Here is a 27052-nt window from a genome sequence, read left to right as displayed (position 1 = left end):
TGGTTCAAATCTGCAAGGAAAAGTAAGCAGCATGTGTATGAGGTTTTAGAAACCTCAATCACTTTGAAAATACTGCAAAAAAGCACAGAAAAAATGTGTCAAAAACAATGTGTGAACAAGCCTTTATGGTTAAGAGCACAATTCTGGTTTCTCTGCCATCACTAGGGGAGATTTTTCATACTATTGGTTACCCAGCAAAGTATATGTAGGTTTTAGGATATAAGGTACAGCCAAAGTATAAAACGTCATAAGACCCCCCAGGTTACTAATATGTGTCTGTCAACAAATGTTGGCATGTTATCTTTGTTTCAGGTTGTTCTCAGCAATAGCAGATTTGGTCCTGTGACCACCTGCAAGGAGTCAGGGCCAGATGTGCAGGGTGGTTACAAATTGGAATCAACTTTCTTATAGGTTTCAGAGGGAAGAAAAGTAGTATAAAAAAAAAAAAGTATAGTCCTTCCACATATATTTTTCCCCATAATGATCCTTATGTTACCTGACATACATACCGAGCCATGCAGCAATAAGTGCAGAATCAATCCCGTCTATGGGCTCACAAATTCTAGACACAACTGGGTGAACTTGTTGTGACAGGTAGTATTGGGTGTCAGCAGAAAGGTTGTCTTGTTTTTGCAGCTGTTCCGGAGCATATGCTCTCTGGCTGGCACTCAGATTTGACCCATCCTACATGAAAGGGAGACAAGCACATAAGGTCTATTTTAGAGAGACTAGAAGGGCAGATTTATGCTTCCCATCACTGCGGAGGTCAGAGACAGGTGCCAACACTGCTATTTCATAATCAGTTTTTTAACGTCTGGCCTACACCAATTTACAGTAAATTTTCACAATCGTGCAAGTTAACGTCAATCACTTCTAAAAAATGACAAGACAAACATGCCGCATGGTTATACAGCTCCTTTGGTGAAGTGGAAAGTCATACCTGTGATACCAGATTCACCCAAATACTATATACTGTACAAACTAGAGAAAACAGGGATTCTCATCATGTATCAGTGGGGAAAAAAGTGTAGACCTTTATCAAAGGTGCCTTTGACCTACACAGTATATTGCCAGGCTTACATCTGTGTCAGGCTTTATCAGGAGATCCCGTTGTGGATTCCATCGCACTTCACGGGAAAAACAAAATGCATGCTATTTTTCAGATAAAATTATAGACACCACGATTAAACCATACAAACACCATTATAAGTCAAAGGAGTCCAATGGGCAATTATAATGGAAGCCACAAAGCAGATGTGAACAGAGCGTAAAAAGCCTCCTTGTGCAGCCAAGCGGCCAGGTACAAGGATGAAAAGACAAAAAATACTGCCACACACACCAGGTAATCGTCTGACTGAGCGAAGCGGATAGGTAGCCTATCAATTGCAGCAAAGGGCTTCAGAAGCTTGTACATAAAGCTGCACATTTGCTCTAAAATACCCCAGAATTAAGGGAAAGCTTGTGACTTTTTGAGAAGAGTAAAGATCACATCATGGGAATGGAATGAATGGATTTATAATGATTATTGCTTTCTACCCACGACCGGAACTTTGGAACAGCTTCAAATAAAAATGGTTTTAAATATTTTAACTTTATTTAATTAACTTCTAACCTACAAGGAAAGCATAAGGTAAAGAATAATAATATTAATAATAATAATTTTTATTTATATAGCGCCAACATATTCCGCAACGCTTTACAACTTATAGAGGGGACTTGTACAGACAATAGACATTACAGCATAACAGAAATCACAGTTCAAAACAGATACCAGGAGGAATGAGGGCCCTGCTGCTCGCAAGCTTACAACCTATGAGGAAAAGGGGAGACACAAGAGGTGGATGGTAACAATTGCTTTAGTTATTTGGACCAGCCATAGTGTAAGGCTCGGGTGTTCATGTAAAGCTGCATGAACCAGTTAACTGCCCAAGTATGTAGCAGTACAGACACAGAGGGCTATTAACTGCATAAAGTGTATGAGAACACGATGCAAGGAAAGAAACGTGAATCCCCCAGGTGGACCATCATCATCCGTCAGCAGAAATCAGGCATCGGCTGTTATGGTCCGCATACTATGAATATATACAGACGGGCACTCGTCATTTCCTTCACGTCAGCCTCTCATCGTTAGAAGAAAAGCAACATCACAAATGTTAATGATATTCCACAAAGAGCCAGGCAGAGTTTGATTTCTTTCTCCTCAAACAAAGGAGAAGACATTAAACTTTAATTAAAGCCACCCATATGATCCAATATGCTAGCGTATTAACAAAATAAAGGCTCATCGTTGGTTACCTGACATATGATATAAGCGACTGTATCACCAGATTTCATTTTTCTCCCTCCTTGGGAATTTATCCATAATGCAACATGAACATGGGGCAAACTCTTTTTGTCAGGGTAGTCCTGTGGATCCTTAGTCAAGGCCTAAAAAAAATTAAAAACATCGAGAGTATTTGTTGAGAGTCAAAGATTAAGACCCTTATCCTTATATTTTAGGTTGGGGGTCTCACCTCTAGTGATCAGCATAAGGGTATGTTTCCACGTTCAGGAAACGCTGCAACGCAGCGTTGAGCAGCATGCATAAAAAACGCAGCGTCCAGATGTTACAGCATAGTGGAGGGGATTTCATGAAATCCCGTCTCCACTATGCAGTAAAGACGCATGCGGCACACCCGAGAAAACTCACATGCGGCGCGTCTTTTAAGAACGCAGCATGTCCTTACATTGCAGAAAAAACGCAGGTGACCTGCCAGTGACCTCAGGTGCAGATTTGGTCGGGATTTTACCTGCATTTTACCTGAAGCACTCCTGAACGTGGACACATACCCTTACAAAGGTTTTGTGATGGAAGAACCTTACTTAGTTGTGTTCACATGTTGGGACTGAACTGTCTTTTTCTGGGCTTAGTTTTCTTAAATTGCAGCAAAAATAGATTGATCTAATTTTGGTTTACTAGTCATATTACATCTTTCGCTTTCATACAAGATGGAAAGAAGACATGGTCATGGTTGAGGAAAAATTCAAGAAAACATCTCAGTTTATTGTGTGGTTAAAAACAATATGCATACAGTAAACAAGTAGCAAGCTACTAATCATATCATAGTACCTTATCTCTCAGTGATTACATTAGCACAAAGGGAAAATCGGGAAACTGCAGTCCTTTGAAACATTTACCTTATTAATTTCATACTGGCTAATGGGGATGCTGCCGTTTATCACACTTTCTCCAATCTCCATGAGTTTTTTCTGAATGTTTTCCACTATAGTATCTCGGGGTTGGTCTGACAAGATCTGGCTGATCACATAGCTAGAAAGGGAGAAGAATAAAACGAAATGTAAAAGACTTTTCAGAAAACAAATGAAGGGCAGACGAAGATGTGATCAGCCTCAGCTGAAGACATTACCCATCACAAGGGTGAGCTAATTTGACTGAATCAGAAGCTAAGGAGGTCAGTGGAAGCAGGTGGAACATAATTGGGACATCGGGAACAAAAGAGACAATTTACAACCTTCCTTTGAACAAATGAAATCAGTGATAATCAGTGCAAGTTAACTGATAATTCCCCGAGAAAATAAAAGAGCATCTGAAGTGGAACAGAGCATAGGGAATTCACAGAGGAAGAAATGTAAGAGAATGAATCAGACATGCTTTCTATCTGACACAGGTGAACAGCAGTCTTATAGACGTTACGCCACAATCTTAACAGATCTATCCATAGGAAATATGATAAGCTGCTGATCACTGGGGTCCCACAACTGAAAACGGGGTGCCAAGTCCCGTAGAATGTAAAGGAGCAGAAGTGGAGCATGTGCACGGCTGCTGGGCCTCAGAGAAAGCACAGCACTCAGCCTGGGAGTCCCATAATGTCTGAATGGAGCAGCAGAGCCTGATCACAGAGACCCAGGGACTGGTGTGGGTCCCCGCAGTAAGATGCCGAGCAAACAGCAACTTGTCACTTATCCTGCGCATTGATCATTTGTAATTGTGGCACAATCCCCAAAAGCATAAAGGCAAATTTAGTTTGTTTTTACCTGTGACAACATCCCAAGCATGACCTGACTATCAAACATCATTACAGATCATCCCAGATCATCCCACCCTAAAGTTTCTAGAATTCTAGAAATCATCTAAGGGTATGTGCACACGTCAGGATTTTGTCAGGATTTTGTCAGGATTTTTCCTCAGGTTTTGTAGCCCAAACCAGGAGTGGGTGATAAATGCAGAAGTGGTGCATATGTTTCTATTATACTTTTCCTCTAATTGTTCCACTCCTGGTTTTGGCTACAAAACCTGAGGAAAAAACCTGACAAAATCCTGACGTGTGCACATAGCCTTACAGACTACTGGACATGTTTTCTTTAGGGTTGTGTGGCCAATGGTCTTGGAGGTCTGTGTACAATCTGATCATAATACATATATGCACATGTCTAGGGGCATGCTACGAATACAGAACTTTCAATAGCATCCAGCAGGTCTCGGCCCCATCTGATTCCACACTTAACGCTCTTCCATTGTTACTGTTCCACTAGATTTTCAGATCTGTGATGGAAAAATGCAGTTGTATAAGCCTTACCAAACTTGATTCTTGATTTTTTTAAATTTACCAGGCATTCTTATAGCCTGCAGATCAGTGGAGTCCCAAACGGCAGATAATTCGGGATGTTTTTTATTGATCAGTACTCCAGTCTGCACACAGGCTGTACGCTTTTATCTCCTGAGCGCTGCACTTCTCATTGGTCTATTAAGTGATTGGTGGGGATCTCCAGATCTAGGATTACTTTGAAATGGATTTTGAAGCTCAGACTGCTTTTAAGGATAATTCAGGATTTTATTTTTTGGACAGAGGAATATTATTTCAATTTTTGCCTCAGTCAACAGAAAAGCAAGGATCGGCCCTACAGGTATCCCATAGCGAGAAAAAAAAAAAAAGTGTGCTTTTTGATAAACACACAGCTTTTTGCCCTCTCCCCATAAAAGTGGCATTGGGGTACGTTTTTTGTGACTTCCTACCCCATGCTGCAGACAACTAGATAAGTGTGCGCCATCTTTCCCCATTGAGAGGAACGAAAGATCAGCTCGTATTCACAGTAGATGGGAGTTTTAGGCCATGTGCACACGTTCAGTATTTTTCGAGTTTTTTTCGCGTTTTTTCACTATAAAAACATGATAAAAACGCAAAAAAACGCTTACATATGCCTCCTATTATTTACAGTGTATTCCGCATTTCTTGTGCAAATGTTGCATTTTTTTCCGCGAAAAAATCGCATCGCGGAAAAAAAAGCAACATGTTCATTAAATTTGCGGAATTGCGGGGATTCCACACACCTAGGAATGCACTGATCTACTTACTTTCCGCATGTGGCTGTGCCCACATATACGGGAAGTAAGCAGATCATGTGCGGTTGGTACCCAGGGTGGAGAAGAGGAGACTCTCCTTCACGGACTGGGCACCATATAATTGGTAAAAAAAGAATTAAAATAAAAAATAGTGATATACTCACCTTCGATGGCCCCGGAGTCTTCCCGCCTCTCAGCGGTGCATGCTGCCGCTTCCGTTCCTATAGATGGTGTGTGTGAAGGACCTGCGATGACGTCGCGGTCTTGTGATTGGTGGCGAGACCGCTCATGTGACCGCTCACATGACCGCAACGTCATCGAAGGTCCTGCACACACACACCATCTATAGGAACGGACGCCACTGAGGAGATCGGCTGTCTGCAGGTGAGTATAACCATTTTTTTAATTATTTTTAAACATTCTATCTTTTACTATTGATGCTGCATAGGCAGCATCTATAGTAAAAAGTTGGTCACACTTGTCAAACACTATGTTTGACAAGTGTGACCAACCTGTCAGTCAGTTTTCCAAGCGATGCTACAGATCGCTTGGAAAGCTTTAGCATTCTGCAAGCTAATTTCGCTTGCAAAATGCTAAAAAAAAAAAAAAAAAAACGCAAAAAAAAAAAAATGCGGATTTCTTGCAGAAAATTTCCGGTTTTCTTCAGGAAATTTCTGCAAGAAATCCTGACGTGTGCATATACCCTTAATGTCTGCAGTGAATGACACATCAGTGAGGTTTTGAGCTCTTAGATAGCAGGTATACCCCATAAATTCCCACGTTTCCTGTGATCAGCAATTCTAGAAAGGTTTTGTTAAAAGCCGCCTGCAGAGTTAATTCAGATAACTAATACCAGTAGATAAAAAACTACACATACATAGATGAGTAACAGCAGGGGAAAATAAATGGTAATTAAGCCCAAATTAATTTATTATGTTACCTTAACAGCATTTTAATCAATCGAAGACATTATATATGCAGTGCAGATATATATTATATGTATGCGCGTGCTTGTGTGTATTTATCTTTGGTCAATTCAAATGCTGATAGATTAGATATATATATATATATATATAGATAGATATATAGATATATATATATATAGATATATATATATATATATATATAGATATATATATAGATATATAGATATATATATATATATATATATATAGATATATATATATAGATATATATATATATAGATATATATAGATATATATATATAGATATATAGATATATATATATATAGATATATATAGATATATAGATATAGATATATATAGATATATAGATATAGAGATATATAGATATAGATAGATATAGATATATATAGATATAGAGTTATAGATATAGAGATATATATATATATACACACATACATACACGTATACATACATACACACACACACCAAAAGTAGGCAGTTTCCAATCTTATCCATTTAGAGAAAAGCTCTGGTAACCACGAATGCACTAGGAAATGACTGAAGCAGCATTTGTAGTCATTTAACCCTTTACCGAAAACCAATACGCCTTTTAACGGCGGCAATTAAGGGTAATTACTCTTCAGTGCTACTCTTTAAGGGCACTGAGAAATAAGTGTATAGCTCCCCCCCTCCCCCCCGGTGTCGGAAAATCTCCGGGGTCTCAGCTAACAATCTCCGGACCCTCCTGCTCCGTTCCCTGCCATCCAAGTCATCTTCCTGGAAGAAAATGGCGGGCGCATGCACAGTGTGCCTGCTGAGTTCTGCAGTCCGCTACCAGGCAACAATAGGAGATTTTTCCTATTGGTTCATTTTGATCACTGTGATAGACCCTATCAGAATCAGTGGGATCCGTGGAAGGTTCTACAGTTATAACCTCATAGTGACAGTGGTCAGAATTGTAAAAATTGGGTTGGTCACTAATGGGTTAAGGGTATTACCAAAGCAGGATATATCCTTCTGGCGGTGAAGGTCAGAGAGGCCCGGTGCCTGCGCACTGCAGTACTTTGCTCTGCCCTCAACATGGCAAATCAGTACGCCTGCGCCGGAGCCGCTGTAGGAAGACAAGAAGAGGACGTGATCGTATGAAGATAGGAGGCGCCGGAACCGGACCGCGACACCCATCGGACCCGAACCGAACCAGGACCACCCCTGGGTGAGCATAATATAACCTGTTTTTCTTACCTTTCAGTTTACATCGGGGGCTTATCTACAGCATTACAGAATGCTGTAGATAAGCCCCTGATGCCGGTGGCCTTATCTCATACTAGATGGTGGCCCTATTCTAACGCATCGGGTATTCTAGAATATGTATGTATGTATGTATGCATGCATTGACAGACAGCGCGGCGCTGTCTGTGGCTGGAGCCCCCCTCCTGACCTCCGGAAGATACCGGACGCCTGCGGGTGGGGACTGCGGGACCCGGGTCTGACGGAGAGGAGGAGAGACCTGCATAGGCGGCGGCGGCGGTGTGGGCAGCGGCCATTACTAAAGTGCGGTAGGAGACGCGACACGGCCCATCATTACCGCAGCGCGGCTGGGAGGTGAGCATATGCTTTATACATATTACGGGGAAACGCGGTGAGCGCCCTGGAAAATTGAGCCCCACGTCCCCCTATTGTTATAGCTCAGCCGGCTGCACGTCAGACTGGAGATCTATTGGGCCCCCCCTCTCTGCTGCTGCTGAAGAAGTCTCCCTGTAACAGGGATCACCATTATACCTCCAGCCTATACCTCCTGACTATATATAAGTGCACCTCCTGATCATAGTGGTGCCCAACCGTGCTATACGTTATATACAATAACTCTGGTGTGGCTGCATGACACCTCTGACAGACCAGATCTAGATTACCTTGCTGTGCCATATAACTCTGACCTTGCCAATCATGCAGCGTAACAAGGGCTCGGGGGCAGCAGATAAATTAAAGGAGTTTGCCAGAATTGATCCTTCTGATAACACACGCAACCTCAGAAATAACTCCTCTCAAGTGCAACGTAAAAATCGTCCCTCTGATGGTGCTGAGGGAGGCGAACAGGATGAATTGACGCTTAAACAAGCGTCTGACCAATTAATGCAAGCTATTTCCTTAACCAGAACATCACTCACCGAAAAAATAGAGGATGTACATACTGAGGTGGGGCGCCTCAGTCAGGATATGCAGACTATGAAGGGACGCATTGTAGAGGTGGAAACGAGGGTGTCCCAAGTAGAAGATACCATTACACCTATGGAGGCCAAGTTCACAAAAGTAGCTGGCTCTATAAATGCCTGGAAACAAAAGGCAGATGACCTGGAGAACAGACTGCGCCGGAATAATATTCGTATTATTGGTCTACTAGAACGCTCAGAGGGTCAACAACCTGAGGTATTCTTGGAGGGGTGGCTCAGATCTTCTTTGGGAGATGAATTTTCTTCAACGTTCGCTGTGGAAAGAGCCCTCCGAGTACCCACAAAACCTCTCCCCCCTGGGGCCCCACCTAGACCTTTTCTGGCACGAATCCTTAATTGCAAGGACAGAGATACCATCTTGCGGTTGGCACGGCAAAAAAGCCCCATTAAATTCAATAATGCTGTGATCTCGATCTTTCCGGATTTTTTTGTGGAACTTCAAAAGCAAAGGGCCAGGTTCATGGAGATCAAAAAGCAACTCAGAGACAGGAACATCATCTATTCAATGATCTACCCAGCCCGACTCCGGGTTGTCCACAAAGGTTCTTCTGTGTTCTTCACGGATCCAGCAGAAGTGACCGAATGGCTACGATCTCATGGGGTGTCTTGCGCAAAGGAACCCTAAATGCATCTAGTCAGGCAAATTCTTCTGATTTCTGAATATGGAGCTCTCTCTGGAGATGTCCAGATTACCAACTATACCGGACGCTGAATCCAGCGAGGGTATCCCCTTACTTCTTCGATAATGGGAGCACAGGACGTTGCTCCTATACTGTTTGGTTCTTGTTTAATTTTTTCCTTCTTATTGGGTTTCTCTGTTATTTAAGAAAAAACTGCCGCCGACAATGCTCTTGTTTTCTACGCGCTACCTTTGACCTTTGCTTGAGTAATAGTATATATCATATTTGGATGAGCAAACATGGGATCTGAAATAGTGTGTATGACATGGAATGTACGAGGTATTAAATCCCCCCGAAAGAAAATTAAGGTTTTCTCGCAGATCAGGCACCACCACCCCCATATAATAGCCCTGGTAGAGACACACCTGACCAGGGATACAGCCCGGTGTGTACAGACACCATGGGTACAATGGTATATCCACGCGTTCCACACCAGTTACTCGAGAGGAGTCTCATTGCTAATACATAGAGATGTTAGATGGGAAGCTAAGGAGGCCCGAAGAGACTCTGAGGGTCGGTTTGTTTTTGTGCACGCGCTAATTGATTCTAGTGAATATGTAATTTTATGCGTTTACAACCCTCCCCCGGCTAATATGACAATTCTCCGGATGACAATGAGCTTTGCTCTAAACTACCCAGACGCACAAGTCATTTGTATGGGAGATTTTAATCTGGTAATGGATAATGGCCTTGATAAATTGAGATTAGATGATGAGAGATCTGGGGAACCCCCCTCTTCAGCCCCGACCCAGCTGGCATCGTTTATAGAGGGTAGTGGATGGCTGGACCTATGGCGGATGCGTCACCCTGGAGTGAAGGGATATACCTGTCACTCATCTACTAAACGGTCTCTGTCCCGCATAGATTATATATTTGGTTCCAGCGGGTTGGCAACGTGGGTGGATAGTGTGGAACATGGTAATGGAGGGATATCGGACCATAGTCCGATTATACTTAAACTTAAATATGGGCAACCATAGAGTGGCATGGTCTGGAAACTGAACCCCTTTTGGCTGAAACTAATGGATAATAACGACAGAACAGAAGATCAGTTGAATTGTTTTATTTCATCTCACCCAGAGCCCCAGAATATTAATTTATTTTGGGACACCCTCAAAGCATACTTGAGGATGTCTGTCTTCCACAATTTCATATATAAAGAGTGACATCGAGAGAGGATGATGGGGTGGAGCAGAGACTGAAAGATGCGGAGGCCGCATACATATCTAACCAAACTAGCGGTAATAGAATTGAGTGGTTAACCTCACAGAGACTGTATACTCAGCATATAAACACCAAATCTAAGCGTAAGCTGTTTTTTGCACGTCAGTCATATTTTGAATTGGGGAATCAAACCGGTAAATTTCTAGCCTATCTGGTGCGCCAAAAATAATACATCTAATACAATATTGCAGATTCGCGCACCAAACGGCCTATTGGTATCCACAACAGAAGAAATACTTCACTGTTTTTATGACTACTATGAGTCATTATATAGCTCCAAGAGTGGTCTGGGTGTTTCGCAATGTCTGGATTATTTATCAGATGTAGTATTCCCCACTGTGAATCCCACTCAGCGGGACTTTATGGATGCCAAATTCACACTAGAGGAGGTAGAATATGCAATAATGGACATGTCCTCTGGGAAAGCTCCTGGGCCAGACGGGTTTCCCGTTGAGTTATACAAGAGATATCGAGGTACACTAGCACCACTCCTATTGAAAGTATTCCAGGGTATATGGGAGGGAGGATGTATGCCCGAAACTTTCTATGAGGCGAACATTGTTATACTTAAAAAGGAGGGAAAGGATCTTCTGGAATGTGGCTCCTATCGGCCCATATCGTTAGTCAATGTCGATTATAAAATCTTCACTAAAATCCTGGCGATTAGACTGAATTCCATCATACTGGACCTTATTCACCCAGATCAGACTGGCTTCATGCCTGGCAAAAATACCTCTATTAACATTAGACGAGTTCAATCCATAATTCAATATAGTTCTTTGGTGTCAGATAACAATTGGGCATTAGCATCCTTGGATGCGGCCAAGGCCTTCGATTCTCTTGAATGGCCCTTCCTGTTAGTATGCTTACAGAGATATGGCTTTGGAGATAAGTTTTTAAAGTGGATCATTGTATTATATAAGAATCCTAAGGCGCGCATAATTATAAATAATTCCATCTCTAAGCCCATCTCATTGTTTAGGGGAACCCGTCAGGGGTGCCCTCTCTCGCCGGCTCTTTTTGCTCTTGCAATAGAGGCACTGGCAACACGTATGAGATCCTCCTCTGGTATCAGGGGCATAGATATAGCGGGCCGAGTGGACACCATCGGCTTATATGCCGACGATCTGGTGATATCCATGGATAAGACAGAGGAAACACTGCCAAAAGTGATTACTATTATAGATGTCTTTAGTAAATACTCCGGCTTGTATATAAACTGGGACAAATCTGCTCTATTACCTCTCTCTTGTGCCCCAATGCCAAATCTTGAAACCCTGTCCTTGCTACCTGTTGTATCCAATTTCAAGAACTTGGGCATCTATATGTCCCAAAGTAGCAACTCTGATCTACAACTTAATGCGTATCCATTATTAGAATTAGTCAAATCTAAAAATGTATGTATGTATATAACAGCCACATAGTATATAGCACAGGCCACATAGTATATAGGAGCCATGTAGTATATAGCAAATACTATGTGGCCTGTGCTATATACTATGTGGCTGCTATATACATACATATTGTAGAATACCCGATGCGTTAATACAGGCCACGCAGTATATAACAGTGGCCACGTAATATATATAACAGCCCAAACAGTATATAACACAGCCCACGTACTATATAACACAGCCCACGCAGTATATAGCAGCCACGCAGTATATAACACAGGCGACGTAGTATATAACACAGGCCACGCAGTATATAGCACAGCCCACGCAGTATATCGCACAGCCCACGCAGTATATCGCACAGCCCACGCAGTATATCACACAGCCCACACAGTATTTAGCAATGTGGGCACCATATCACTGTTAAAAAAAATTATTAAAATAAAAAATAGTTATATACTAACCCCCTGGGATCCAGCGAAGCTCTGGCGATGCGCGCGCGGCTGCCGCCATCTTCCGTTCCCAGGATGCATTGCGAAATTACCCAGATGACTTAGCGGTCTCGCGAGACCGCTAAGTCTTCTGGGTAATTTCGCAATGCATCTCTGGGAACGGCAGATGGCGGCCGGCGCGAGCGCATCGTCGGGCGACGGAAGGTGAGAATAGCAGGTTTTTGTTTTTTTATTATTTTAAACATTACATCTTTTTTACTATTGATGCTGCATAGGCAGCATCAATAGTAAAAAGTTGGGGACACAGGATTAATAGCAGCGGTACCGGAGTGCGTCACACCGCGGCCCGTGACCGCTGGCATTAACCCTGTGTGAGCAGTGACTGGAGGGGATTATGGAGCGGGCGCCGGGCACTGACTGCAGGGGAGTAGGGGAGGGACTAATCGGACTGTGCCCACCGCCGATTGGTCGCGGCAGCCATGACAGGCAGCTGGCGAGACCAATCAGCGATGCGGGATTTCCGTGACGAAAGTGGCCGACAGAAAGACGAAGTACCCCTTAGACAATTATATATATATATATATATATATATATATATATATATATATATATATATATATATATATATATATATATATATATATATATATATATATATATATATATATATATATATATACACACACACACACACTCACCGGCCACTTTATTAGGTACATCTGACCAACTTCTTGTTAACACTTAATTTCTAATCAGCCAATCACATGGCGGCAACTCAGTGCATTTAGGCATGTAGACATGGTCAAGACAATCTCCTGCAGTTCAAACCGAGCATCAGTATGGGGAAGAAAGGTGATTTGAGTGCCTTTGAACGTGGCATGGTTGTTGGTGCCAGAAGGGCTGGTCTGAGTATTTCAGAAACTGCTGATCTACTGGGATTTTCACGCACAACCATCTCTAGGGTTTACAGAGAATGGTCCGAAAAAGAAAAAAAATCCAGTGAGCGGCAGTTCTGTGGGCGGAAATGCCTTGTTGATGCCAGAGGTCAGAGGAGAATGGGCAGACTGGTTCGAGCTGATAGAAAGGCAACAGTGACTCAAATCGCCACCCGTTACAACCAAGGTAGGCCTAAGAGCATCTCTGAACGCACAGTGCGTCGAACTTTGAGGCAGATGGGCTACAGCAGCAGAAGACCACACCGGGTACCACTCCTTTCAGCTAAGAACAGGAAACTGAGGCTACAATTTGTACAAGCTCATCGAAATTGGACAGTAGAAGATTGGAAAAACGTTGCTTGGTCTGATGAGTCTCGATTTCTGCTGCGACATTCGGATGGTAGGGTCAGAATTTGGCGTAAACAACATGAAAGCATGGATCCATCCTGCCTTGTATGGAGCATCTTTGGGATGTGCAGCCAACAAATCTGCGGCAACTGTGTGATGCCATCATGTCAATATGGACCAAAATCTCTGAGGAATGCTTCCAGCACCTTGTTGAATCTATGCCACTAAGAATTGAGGCAGTTCTGTAGGCAAAAGGGGGTCCAACCCGTTACTAGCATGGTGTACCTAATAAAGTGGCCGGTGAGTGTATGTGTATGTGTATATGTATATGTATATATGTGTATATATGTATATATATGTATATATATATATATATATATATATATATATATGTGTATATATGTATATATATATATGTATATATATATATATATATGTATATATATATGTATATATATATATATATGTATATATATATATATATATATATATATATATATATATATATATATATATATATATATATATGTATATATATATATATATATGTATATATATATATATATATATATATATATATATATATATATATATATATATATCTATATATGTATATATATGTATATATATATATATATATATATATCTATATGTATATCTATATATATATATATATATATATATATATATATATATGATTTTTGGGGTGACAGATTCCCTTTAATACGCCCAACAGACTCCATGTTCGGATTTTTAAGGAAATTTTGATTTATTAGTGACTGAGTTTGCATTACCCTTCACTGAAAATAAAGACCCCCAAATCATGAAAAACCATAGAATATCTTTATGCCACATCTGCTAAATTGGACAATAGGTTCAATACATTGTTTGCTTACAATCTACTGAACCCAAATAACTGCCAAATAGTTAAACGTGATTTATCACTGAAGAGAACAATTCCGGAGTGGCGCACATTATACCACTTCAGAAAACACTAGGCACATTGTGATCTTAGGCTGGTAAGCAGATTCTCCATCATGTAAGTCCTTGATGAAAAATTATTGTCCTCATGTAAATTTTTAGACCATTGCTCTGGGTGATAGATTTACATCTGGTGTCCAAATGGAATTATATCCAGTCATAAAGATGATGGAAAATTATCCCCAATAAAAGCGTTTAATTGCATTGCCTTGATGGGATCCGAGTGTTTCTGCCAGAATAACACTAAAGAATTAGCTGTACCACATTTTGTACAGGGAGTCCGAGGCAAAGATTTTTTTTTATACACACACACACACACACACACACACACACACACACACACACACACACACACACATTATATATATATATATATATTTTTGGTTGGCACCTGTTCACACTAGCTTGGTTGTGCTAATCTTTTTCTCCATTTGTATTAAAGCCTTTTTGGACATGTGCACTCCCACTCCCATCAGCCACAGGTCATTTTAAGTAGTTAGCTGGTCCACTCTTGACCCATAAATTGTAGGCTTTTTTTGCACAGAAGAGGTGACAAAACAGGACAGGGACCCAACTTTCGAAGGACGCCTTGACATGGCAGTTGGGCACACATATATTGGCCAATTTATGCGCCAAGTACCATTTTTTCTACTCTATTTTTCATAGCAATTTTTGCAGATGAATATTTAATATATTCATTATATAGCGCTTTTTTCCCAATTTTCTAAGGCAGTAATGCATCTTCAATGTTCTAGAGTAATCATTCTTGGTAAATCATGGTGCAAGCTTTATCAATTTTCAACCTATATGCTTTTTCTTTGGTTGGCGCCTGTTCACACTAGCTTGGATGTGCTGGTCCTTTTCTCTCACTCCATATATACAGTATCTATATATCTATCTAACTATCTATATATACTGTACACACTCTGCTTCTCTAATCAATACTTTTTCTACCCAATATTAAGGACAAAGCACTGCACACGTATTTAGTTAAAGTCTGCGTTATTTCATGGAAGGATCTGAGATTATTTCACGTTTCTTACGCAGTCTTGTCCTTTTATTACACAATGTACACAATTGATGTATTTTGTCCCTCTTGTGTACTGCAAAATGCTTCAGATCTGCCATTGTCAACACTTAAGGAACATGCGATTGATATAGCTAAATCTGGAGTCCCTACTGCCTGGGTTTTCTTTATCAAGCAGGAGTTTCTGACTGAGCGGTAACAAAAGCACGCAGCATTCAATATTTTCATATTTGTCATTGTGCTTTTTACCAGATAAAATCGAGAGGTAGCACTATGCAGCAAAGCAATTTGAGTTTATTGCGAGTCCGGTCTTCATGAAAACGCCACATTTCTGGAATGCTCTCCCTCAAGCATTATTTGTTTTTTATTCTGAACGGCCATTTTAACATTTCACTATTGTACATAAAAAAAACGGTTGGCGGCAAAAGCAATGCTGCTAAATAAGTATGGTGACCTCTAAATAAGCATCATAGATGGCTACTTAAAGTCACAGCAATCCTGAAAATAAATGTACGGCATTTGACAGCTCATGTCGTCCTTCTGCACGTGAACATAGGAAAAGACAGAGTATGTGTTCTATACATTCCTTGTCCTATCACCTACAATGAAGTGAACACGCACACATAAAATAGACTGAATTCTCCAATTGTAAGAACTTCAGAATCTACTAAATGTGAATGACGTCACTAGGATCCATCCTAATGTACGAGTCCCCGATCAAGGCAGAGAATTGCAGCCGGCCCGGTTCCCTGAACTGCAGGCTCCTGTACAGCCGACTGTCAGGGACCAGTTATATCAGCCTGTCAGCGGAATATAATTCTCATTAATAGAGATCTGAAAGAAAATAATAATACCAAAGTTAAAGAACTCACTTTCCAGCCATTTTAGCAAGTTCGCACCAGTCTCTTCTGACTATGTCCAGACCCTTCAGCTCTTGTTTGGTAGTATACTTCCCATCGGCCGCAGGCTCCACAATGAGGGCTGCGTATTTCTTTTTCTTTAATAGCAGAAGTGATTTAAAGATGCCATCAATGTCAATCTCCAGCAGCTTGTAGGACTTATTTATTTCACTTTTAACCTAGATGAGAAAGTGACCATGAAGTTACCCATCACTAGTTTATGTAGAAGAATTTACATGGAGAACCAATAAAACAAACACATTCACACCGCAACATTAAGCCCTGCACTTCGCTGCAAAACCCCCAGGCACAATTACTGAGGCTACAACCCAACAAATTAAAGAGCTAAATCCACGGTATCCATCCAACACAATCAACATGCTGCAAACTCGGAAACGAGAAGCATCTGTAGGTTTCTGCTACATGTGGATGAGGTGTACAAGACGCATCTACAACAAATATACCAGGATGTAATGGGGTGGTGATATGGAACCCACTAAATTGCATATGCATAATTTCAAGACGACCGAGATTATTTTGCCTGTTTACATTAAAGTGGTTTTCCCAGGAACAAAGTTAATTTTAATCAATAGATCTTGGAGTAATAATAATTTCCACAACTGGATGTGTAAAAAGAAACAAAAAAAAAAATGTTCCTGTGCTGAGATAATCTTATAAATGTGCCCCTTCTGTGTACTGTGTAATGGCTGTGTCTGACCGTACAGGGACATGATCTGATCATACCACATCTCCTGGGCAGGGGAGGAAGGAAAAGAGTATACAGACATTACAGTACGGGATCACAGCTGATTCTTTCTGTGACGTAAAGCATTTCCCTGCTAGTTCTTAAAAAAAATGTTTTCCCTCAAAGAAACAATGATTTGCGATCCTCTGCTGTCCTGCTTTCTCTCTTGCGGTCTCCCCTGCCCAGGAGCTGTGATATGATCAGATCATGTCCCTGTACGGTCAGACACGGCCATCACACAGTACACAGCAGGGGTACATGTATAAGATTATCGCAGCACAGGGGCATTTTTTTAATACGTCCAGTTGTGCAACTTATTAATATTCTAAGCTATATTGATTATAATTAATGTTGTTCGTGGGAAAACCCTTATAAGAAAAAAAAAATTGAGATCCAGATGATAAATCTAATTTGTTAATGCGATTTCTTGAACTGTAATAAAAATTCCAGTAAAATGAAAAGTGCAGTGGTAGAAAGTCAAATGGCATCAATAGGATTTTATGATTTTATATGAGGGGCAATCAGCACCATTTTGAAGATGATTGGCGCCTAAAATGTCTTCATACTACCCAAGACTAAAATGGATACAGACCTTCCTGCGGCTGGATCCAGTCTTGGCAGCAGACATCTCTCTCCTGACCTAATTTTGCTACACTACATATCCTCAGAGATCTAGCACCACGTCTTCCGCCAGAGTGAAAATGGACTATAAAACTGATTACACCACAGTTAGGCTAGTTTCACACTAGTATTCAGCAGGGATGCGTAGTTCCTCCGTGAAGCCCCGCCCACTGCCGCGCCTCTTCATTCAGCTCCGCCTACGGCTGCATGCGTCCTGCGTACCCTATCTTTAACATTGGGTACACAGGCCATGCGGATGTATGCGGATGCCTCCGCATGCGTCGTTTTGACGGTGCGGTGACCGCACCAAATTGCAACTCGTTGCGTTCGGCGCAAGTCGCCCCACCGTCAAAACGAGGCATGCGGAGGCATCCGCATACATCGGCACGGCCTGCGTACCTAATGGTAAAGATAGGGTATGCATGCGGCATGCCGACGTAGGCGGAGCTGACCGGAGGTGTGGCAGTGGGCGGAGCTTCACTGAGGACGTATGCAGCCCTCCATCCGCAAATGTGAAACCAGCCTTACATGTTCAGTGACATCACCGCCAGCCAGACGGATGAACAAAACATGACCGTTTCATGTCCATCTGTGTTAGAACCAATGATCAAAGTGTACAACTTAGTCATCAGTAAAGATCAGGTACAAAACTGGCTGGACACAGCTGGTATCTGTGAACCGAGCCTTGGCAAGGGATGTATATATACTGTACCTATGTGTGCCAGAATACTGAGAGGATGGCGCCATAATGCTGGCATGTGTAGCTCTGAAAATCAGGACCATAAGGAGTCAGCGTGGCAGGACACACACTCTTATGTGGATAAAATGTCCAACAGGAATTGTGGCAATAAACCGCAGCATGCACTATGCATAGGCAGAATACATCTCTGGCTCCACACTGGCTGTAAGAAACAATGTTTGTAGCCCCAGAACATTCCCACTTCCATACGGAGGTTAAAACCTGCATAGACCCAATATTCCAGCTGGGAGTGAGTGTGCCACAATTATATCCAGCTCTGTGAGCTGAAGGGTACCCAGCAAAGCAAACATTTTACAGTCACTAGCACTATTCCTGTGGAGGGGCATGAATACCAACCTTGTTCCCGAGCTTGAATACTTCTTCAAGGTTCACACAATTAGTATTTATCATGATGGAATCCGTGTCACCGTATATCACTTCCAGATTCATCTAAAACATGAAAACAAAAAATGTCATTCACGGAAAAAGGTAAAATGCAATGTTCCTGAAGTTACAAAGTACCCTGGCAAATCACTTTACCAATGAGCACGTCAACTGTAAAACAAATCAGGATATTTTTTAAAGCATTGAAAAAATATAAATTCTTTGTCTTTCTGTGCAAGAATTAGAACCAGTACAAAATCACATAAAAAGTGCTTATTTTATGCTCAGAATAGTATATGATGCTGAAACTATTTAGCCGAAGATGAAGGGAGCCAGAAAAACAATCATAATAAACACAACACTGCAGCTCATACAATATAGCGGAACTGCAAGTAAACTCTAATTAACACTGTTGCTAATTTGCTGGAAAGACTCGCATACAGGCTTCAAGCCGCGCTCCATCATATCTGTGTTAGAGGAAGAATGAAGCTATAATCCATTAGGAAGGATTACATTGGTAAATAGGCATCCGAAGGGAACGGCTTTCTGGTTTGTTTGGGTTACAGTTTTGTAGCGCACAACAACTTCGCCAGGTGCGGCCTTTTTTGTTTGGTATGTTTGTTTTTCTTAGCAGATTAAAAAGGAAAAAGGAAACAAACTGACACATAAATGCTAAACGTACTCACCTTCTGCACCATCTCCTTAGTGTGCAGCAGAATCTGGAGGAAGAAAACATGATATCATTAGAATACCCATATAAACGGTCACATGTATACAGATGGAGCCTACTTGCTAATGCAAATAGAGTATCTAGGAAAACCATTCCCCGCAGTGAGACAAGTAAGGCTACTTTCACACATCAGGTTTTGGCCATCAGGCACAATCCGGCAAATTTTGGAAAAACGGATTTGGTTGTTTTTTTCCCCACCGGATCTTTTTTTCTCTCCCCCCTTCCTCCCCCGGGGATTAAAAAAAATAAATAAAAATGGATCCGTCGCATCAGTTTTTAAAAATTTTTGCCGGATCTGGTTTTTTGCAAAATTCGCCGGATTCTGCCTGACGGTAAAAACATTATGTGTGAAAGCAGCCTTAGACACACTATATATAAAGTGCAGCCGCAGTCCCTCTCCAGTGCAGTTATATAGCCATAGACTGTTCACAATCATGGTGCTGAGAGGAGAGGAGAGGCGCGCACGGAGAGGACATGTGCACTGCTGGAACTGGGGAGTAAGTGAAGAAAAACCTCCATCTTCATGAGACTAACAATTAACACCTATGCAAAAATTAGGTTCTTTGGGGGCTCTGGTAGTGCTATTTTTTCTGAAGAAGTCAGGTTTTTTCAGAAGCATGCTATATTAGGAAGACTCCATAGCGTAACATACGGAAATGACTGCGCATAGCAGATCTATCAGATTAATATTATTATTTAAAAAAAATATATATATATATTAATATATATATATAATATATATATATATATATATATATATATATATATATATATATATATATATATATATATATATATATATATATATATATATATATATATATATATATGTATATACCGTATTTTTTGGCATATAAGACGCACTTTTTCCCCCCCAAAAAAGGGGGGAAAATGGGGGGTGCGTCTTATATTCGCAATGCAGGCTTACCGTGGACCGTGGCGGCAGAGGTGTGGAGATGAGGAGGCGCAGTGAGCGGGGTCCCTTTCCCCGGTGAGGTGATGCAGCAGCCCCGGTAATGCAGCAGGGCCGGGTGAATCCTGTTGTTATCGGTGCGCGCAGCCATCTTCCTGAGGCCGCACGTTCGCAGATGGAGCTCTGCTGCCCGGGGCTTCAGGAAAATGGCTGCGGGATGCCGCGCGTGCGCAGATGGGGATCGCGGCGGCCATTTTCCTGAAGCCCCGGGCAGCAGAGCTCCATCTGCGAACGCGCGGCCTCAGGAAGATGGCCGCGCGCACCGATAACAGGATTCACCCGGCCCTGCTGCATTACCGGGGCTGCTGCATCACCTCACCGGGGAAAGGGACCCCGCTCACTGCGCCTCCTCATCTCCACACCTCTGCCACCACGGTAACAGGATTCACCCGGCTCTGCTGCATTACCGGGGCTGCTGCATCACCTCACCAGGGAAAGGGACCCCGCTCACTGCGCCTCCTCGTCTCCACACCTCTGCCACCGCGGTAACAACAGGATTCACCCGGCTCTGCTGCATTACCGGGCTGCTGCATCACCTCACCGGGTAACCACTGCTGCCACCCTCCCATGGACAACAGGCCGTGGCGTCGCCCACCTAAGCAGGAAGGGACCCTGCTCAGGTGCACGCCGTACCGCCTCACCCCACCTCTGCCGACACCATGCCTCCTGTGACCCTGCTCTGCCACCACCAGCCCACAGGTAAGATACTGTAAATTCGGACAATAAGACGGACCCCCATCTTATAAAAAATCTTTTTTTCTGCAATTTTCACCCCAAATTTGGGGTGCGTCTTATGGTCCGGTGCGTCTTATAGTCCGCGAAATACGGTATATATATATATATGTATATATATATATATATATATATATATATATATATATATATATATATATATATATATATATATATAAATTTAAAGTATTTAAAGTTGTGCGATTTGGCTATTAAGCGCATTGAAAGAATACAGCAAACACCCCTCTGAGCCCGCCTGTCCTCACCCTTCTTCTTGGCAGTGACTGACAGGCATTCCCTCCATGAATATTACAGTACATTAAACTAAACTGTGTGCAGTGGATTTTTTCAAAGGTCCTAGCAACTTTTTTTTTGTGGTGCTTTAGCAACAAGGAGTACCAACATTATAGCTGTAATTGCTGCCCTCACAACAGGAAAGAATAATATTAACGCAGATCTATCAGTTATGGGAAAGAGTGACAGTCTATGAAATTATAACTTTTCTCACATATGTTATTAGTAAATCATATGATTTCCCTTAGTGTGAGGCTACATTCACAAGGCCATATTTCCCTTCTGAGTGCTGTCTATAAACAAAACTGACAGCAATTGGGCCAATGTTATTTCATAGGATTGTTTAGATTAACATTTTTCTCTTTTTTTCCAAGCACTGAATGACCACATGGAAAAAAAAACACAGCATGCACTAGTTTACTTTGTATTTTGGATGAGACTCACCTATTCATGTTTAGGAGATTAGGAGAAATTTTTTAAAAAAAACTGGATACAATACAGCATACGTATAGGACAATACAAATAACACTGTTTTTTCCGGATGACAATTGAACAATTTTTTTATACGCTCGTGAGAACTTAGGAGAGCCGAACGTCCCAAACATCTATATAGCAAAGCAGAGCCTTGTGCCCAGCTCTGGGAGAATCTGACCATTTTCACCTGTTTTTATTGACTTGCAGGATCATAGAATACAATGAGAGAAATAGTTTAACCCATTTTTCTCATAATTTCATTAAAAGAAAAATCAAACATGGAGAATAAATTCACCAATATATTTAAAAGTGCAGTGAATTCGCAAATCGCGTATCAGGCGGAAATTTGCCTCACCTCCCATCCGCCAGGAGTCTGAGAATATCACTATTTATCAGCTATTGTCTACTATATAATTGTCTAAGGGTCACTTTTGTCTGTCTGTCTTTCTGTCTGTCACGGAAATCCCAAGTCGCTGATTGGTCGCGGCAAAACAGCCACGACCAATCAGCGACGGGCATAGTCCGGCGACAAAATGGCAGCTCCTTCCTCCCCGCAGTCAGTGCCGGCTCCATACTCCCCTCCAGTCAGCGCTCACACACGGTTAATGGCAGCGCTATTAGTGTGTAACTGGGCAATGTACTACGTGGGCTGGGCAATGTACTACGTGGGCTGGGCAATGTACTACGTGGGCTGGGCAATGTACTACGTGGGCTGGGCAATGTACTACGTGGGCTGGGCAATGTACTACGTGGGCTGGGCAATGTACTACGTGGGCTGGGCAATGTACTACGTGGGCTGGGCAATGTACTGCGTGGGCTGGGCAATGTACTGCGTGGGCTGTGCAATGTACTGCGTGGGCTGTGCAATGTACTGCGTGGGCTGTGCAATGTACTGCGTGGCCTGTGCAATGTACTGCGTGGCCTGTGCAATATACTACGTGGCCTGTGCAATATACTACGTGGCCTGTGCAATATACTACGTGGCCTGTGCAATATACTCCGTGGCTGTGCTATATACTCCGTGGGCTGTGCTATATACTACGTGGTAGTGCTATATACTACGTGGTAGTGCTATATACTACGTGGCTGTGCTATATACTACGTGGCTGTGCTATATACTACGTGGCTGTGCAATATACTACATGGCTGTGCTATTTACTACGTGGGCTGCTATATACTACGTGGCTGTGCTATATACTACATGGCCGGCCGCGAACAATCAGCGACAGGCGCAGTCCGGCCGCGAATTGGCGCGGAATTTGAACCATGCTTCGCTAATTGGCTGCGGCCGGCTGAATCCCGTGTATTCAATGTATAATTCTAAAATCTTCATAAATAAACTACATACATATTCTAGAATACCTGATGCGTTAGAATCGGGCTACCATCTAGTAATAAAATATTCCTGTTTATTATGCAGTCCAATGAAAAGAGTCAAAGCTGCCGCTAAAGGGTTAATCTGCAACAAAAGGGACATAGATGCCTGTAAAGGGTGAATCTGCAAAATAATCTGAATCTTTCGCTCCTTGTACACAGACAACCAGCCACTGAAAACTGACAGAATTTACCTCAATAGCAGATTCTATTATTCTCATGCCCCATCTTTATAGTAACATTCTGCATGAAGTATGAGGCAGCAAGTAAGGGTATGTGCACACGTTGCAGATTTCCTGCAGATCTGCAGCTTTTTTTTCTGCGCAGAAATGCTGCAGATCTGCAAGTGATTTACAGTACAATGGCAAAAAAAAATGCTGTGCTGATGGAGCGGAAAAATCTGCGCGGAAAATGCAGCAGATTAAAAAAAAGGACCATTTCACTTTTGTGAAGATCTGCTGCGTTTCTGCACCCATTCCATTATAGAAATCTGCAGGGGTTAAAAAAAGGAAGAAATCTGCACAAAAATCTGCAACGTATGCACATACCAAAAAAAGGCGCAGATTCTGACCTGCTTGTTCTGCCAAGAAATGCAAAATCTGCACAGAAAATTCCACAGTCAAATCTGCAACGTGTGCACATAGCCTAAGGCTATGTGCACACGTTGCGGATTAGGCTTAGGAATTTCTGGTGCGGATTCTGCATGTCTTGGCAGAAAACACAGCTGCGGATTTGTCTCGTTTTTTGTGCGGATCCGCAGCGTTTTTGGTGTGGTTTTGCTGCGGATTTTTTGCGGATTTTCATCAGTTTTTACCCCTGCGGATTTCTATAATGGAATGGGTACAAAAACGCTGCAGATCCGCAAAAAACAAGTGACATGCTACTTCTTTTAATCCGCAGCGTTTCCGCACGGAATTTTCCGCACCATCAGCACAGCATTTTTTTTTCCTCATTGATTTACATTGTACTGTAAATCAATAGCGGATCTGCAGTGCAGAGAATCCGCAATGTGTGCACACAGCCTAAGACAGCAGCACACATCTCAGCTGTGCTTACATGCTGCATACTCCCAGTCCTCTCTAAACAGTGGTATCTTCCAGCACAAACTTAGGAAGTCTCACACACAAATAATGAGAGAGCAGAGAGCCTGAATTCAGGAGTTATTACTACATTTCACAGGTTTTGTTTTTGTTTTCCTAATTTTATATATTTGAGAAAGATTTTAAATTTTATTTTCCATTAACTTCTTGAACTTTTCTAGAACCCTGATAGGTCCTCTTTAAGAGAAAAGATCCAATTTAATACAATACAAAAAAACTATAGAAACTTGATTCCAGCTCACCCAGTTGCTCTATGCTCATCCACCTGGGGCTCAGACACCGGCCTCGCAATGGCCTCACATCTAGAAAAATAAAAAAAATTGGAGTCTGGCTCAACAGGACTGGATTTTCCTTGTTTTATAATTTTCGACTGCACTAGGCAGTCTTTACCATGTAAAATTTTCTTTTGTATGCACTAGATTTTCTTTTGAAAAATAAAACCAAAAAGGAAAATCCAATCCTGATGAGCCGGACTCCAATTTTTTCTATTTTCCTTAATACAAAAAAAACACTAGGTACTGAACCAATGGAAAAACAGCTTAGGGGGTGCATAAACATGTAGGTTGTTCAAGCTAAAACTTTCATGGAGAACACAGGGATGTGGGCGACTGATATAAAGCGCAACGTGTTCCTATTCAAAGGAGGGGAAAACACAACTGTAAATGATGGCGCAGCTGCCACTAAAGAACTCAAACAAAGGAAATGCAGATAATTGTCTAATAAGAATTTCATAAAACATTTAGCCAGAAACAAACATTTTCTTCCCATTTGTTCCCATTCAAAGCTCTTGCAGTCTTCTTGCCACAAGTGCCTTCTATAAAATATATACGTCACCCTTATTAGTAGGTAGGCTTGCAGTTTTTTCCTGTGCCTAATTTGAAGTATTGTTACTTGCTGGATGTTGTGCAGATTGATTTATTCAAGAGAACCATATGGGACTGATTGCAAAACAAATCATCACATTCAGAACTATTTATGCTCTAACAAACACCAACATTGTGCCATTTGCTCTATTGTTTGACTGTGCAGTTGCACAATTGAAAGACTGCATTCTTTACAGCAAATGCAAAGCAGTTTGCAGCAACGTGAAGAGGTATGGCATGGGCAACCTCATGCAATATCAGAGGGGGTACAAATAGCAATTTCAATTACGCTTCATCAACTTAAAGAGACTACGAAGGCCTTACTAATCATCAAAAATAGTACAACCACAAAGAATCAAGACTGGCGTAACTAAATTGGTAGGGTTCATCAGGATTCGTCAATATCGGTTTACTACTCACACTTATCACGGTTCCTTTATAAACCAAACTGTGTAGCATCTGTATGAACAAATAATAATAATAATTTTTATTTATATAGCGCCAACATATTCCGCAGCGCTTTACAACTTATAGAGGGGACTTGTACAGACAATAGACATTACAGCATAACAGAAATCACAGTTCAAAACAGGTACCAGGAGGAATGATGAGGGCCCTGCTCGCAAGCTTACAAACTATGAGGAAAAGGGGAGACACGAGAGGTGGATGGTAACAATTGCTTTCGTTGTTCGGACCAGCCATAGTGTAAGGCTCGGGTGTTCATGTAAAGCTGCATGAACCAGTTAACTGCCTAAGTATGTAACAGTACAGACACAGAGTGCTATTAGCTGCATAAAGTGTATGAGAGAACATAATGCGAGGAACCTGATTATGTTTTTTTTTATTAATAGGCCACACAGGGATGGTTAGGTTAATGCATTGAGGCGGTAGGCCAGTCTGAACAAATGAGTTTTTAGGGCACGCTTAAAACTGTGGGGATTGGGGATTTATCGTATTAACCTGGGTAGTGCATTCCAAAGAATCGGCGCAGCACGTGTAAAGTCTTGGAGACGGGAGTGGGAGGTTCTGATTATTGAGGATGCTAACCTGAGGTCATTAGCGGAGCGGAGGGCACGGGTAGGGTGGTAGACTGAGACCAGAGAGGAGGTGTAGGGTGGTGCTGAGCCATGGAGTGCTTTGTGGATGAGGGTAGTAGTTTTGTACTGGATTCTGGAGTGGATGGGTAGCCAGTGTAATGACTGGCACAAGGTAGAGAGGCATCGGTGTAACGGTTGGTGAGGAATATGATCCTGGCAGCAGCATTCAGGACAGATTGGAGCGGGGAGAGTTTGGTAAGAGGGAGGCAGATTAGTAGCGAGTTACAATAGTCCAGACGAGAATGAATAAGTGAGACAGTAAGAGTTTTTGCAGAGTCGAAAGTAAGAAAAGGGCGAATTCTAGAAATGTTTTTGAGATGCAGATAAGAAGAGCGAGCCAGTGATTGGATGTGGGGGGTGAATGAAAGCTCGGAACAAACCATCAAGCAGTTCACAAAAAGCAAAAAATATTGCAACATTAAACAGATTAGAAGGCAAAAATAGCGCCATCAGCGATCCTGACATGTCAGTTTTGTTAAATAATTACCGT

At 41.9% G+C, this 27052-nt stretch overlaps 1 protein-coding gene across 2 annotated transcripts in view; it reads right to left on the bottom strand.

The window, feature by feature from the left end:
• Window positions 1-27052, bottom strand: part of POLA1 (DNA polymerase alpha 1, catalytic subunit) — a 502104-nt gene that overhangs the window by 296399 nt on the left and 178653 nt on the right. For both annotated transcript variants that reach the window (XM_077294669.1, XM_077294671.1), the window contains exons 26-31: window positions 19612-19644; window positions 18899-18991; window positions 16410-16615; window positions 3178-3310; window positions 2296-2427; window positions 510-684 (exon numbers count right to left, since the gene is read on the bottom strand). In XM_077294669.1, the coding sequence (XP_077150784.1) occupies window positions 510-684; window positions 2296-2427; window positions 3178-3310; window positions 16410-16615; window positions 18899-18991; window positions 19612-19644 (772 nt within the window). The remainder of the gene's footprint in view (window positions 1-509; window positions 685-2295; window positions 2428-3177; window positions 3311-16409; window positions 16616-18898; window positions 18992-19611; window positions 19645-27052) is intronic.

Source organism: Ranitomeya variabilis, chromosome 3 (assembly GCF_051348905.1).
Source record: "Ranitomeya variabilis isolate aRanVar5 chromosome 3, aRanVar5.hap1, whole genome shotgun sequence".
Classification (NCBI taxonomy): Eukaryota; Metazoa; Chordata; class Amphibia; order Anura; family Dendrobatidae; genus Ranitomeya; species Ranitomeya variabilis.
This window is presented reverse-complemented; position numbering and strand designations above follow the sequence as displayed.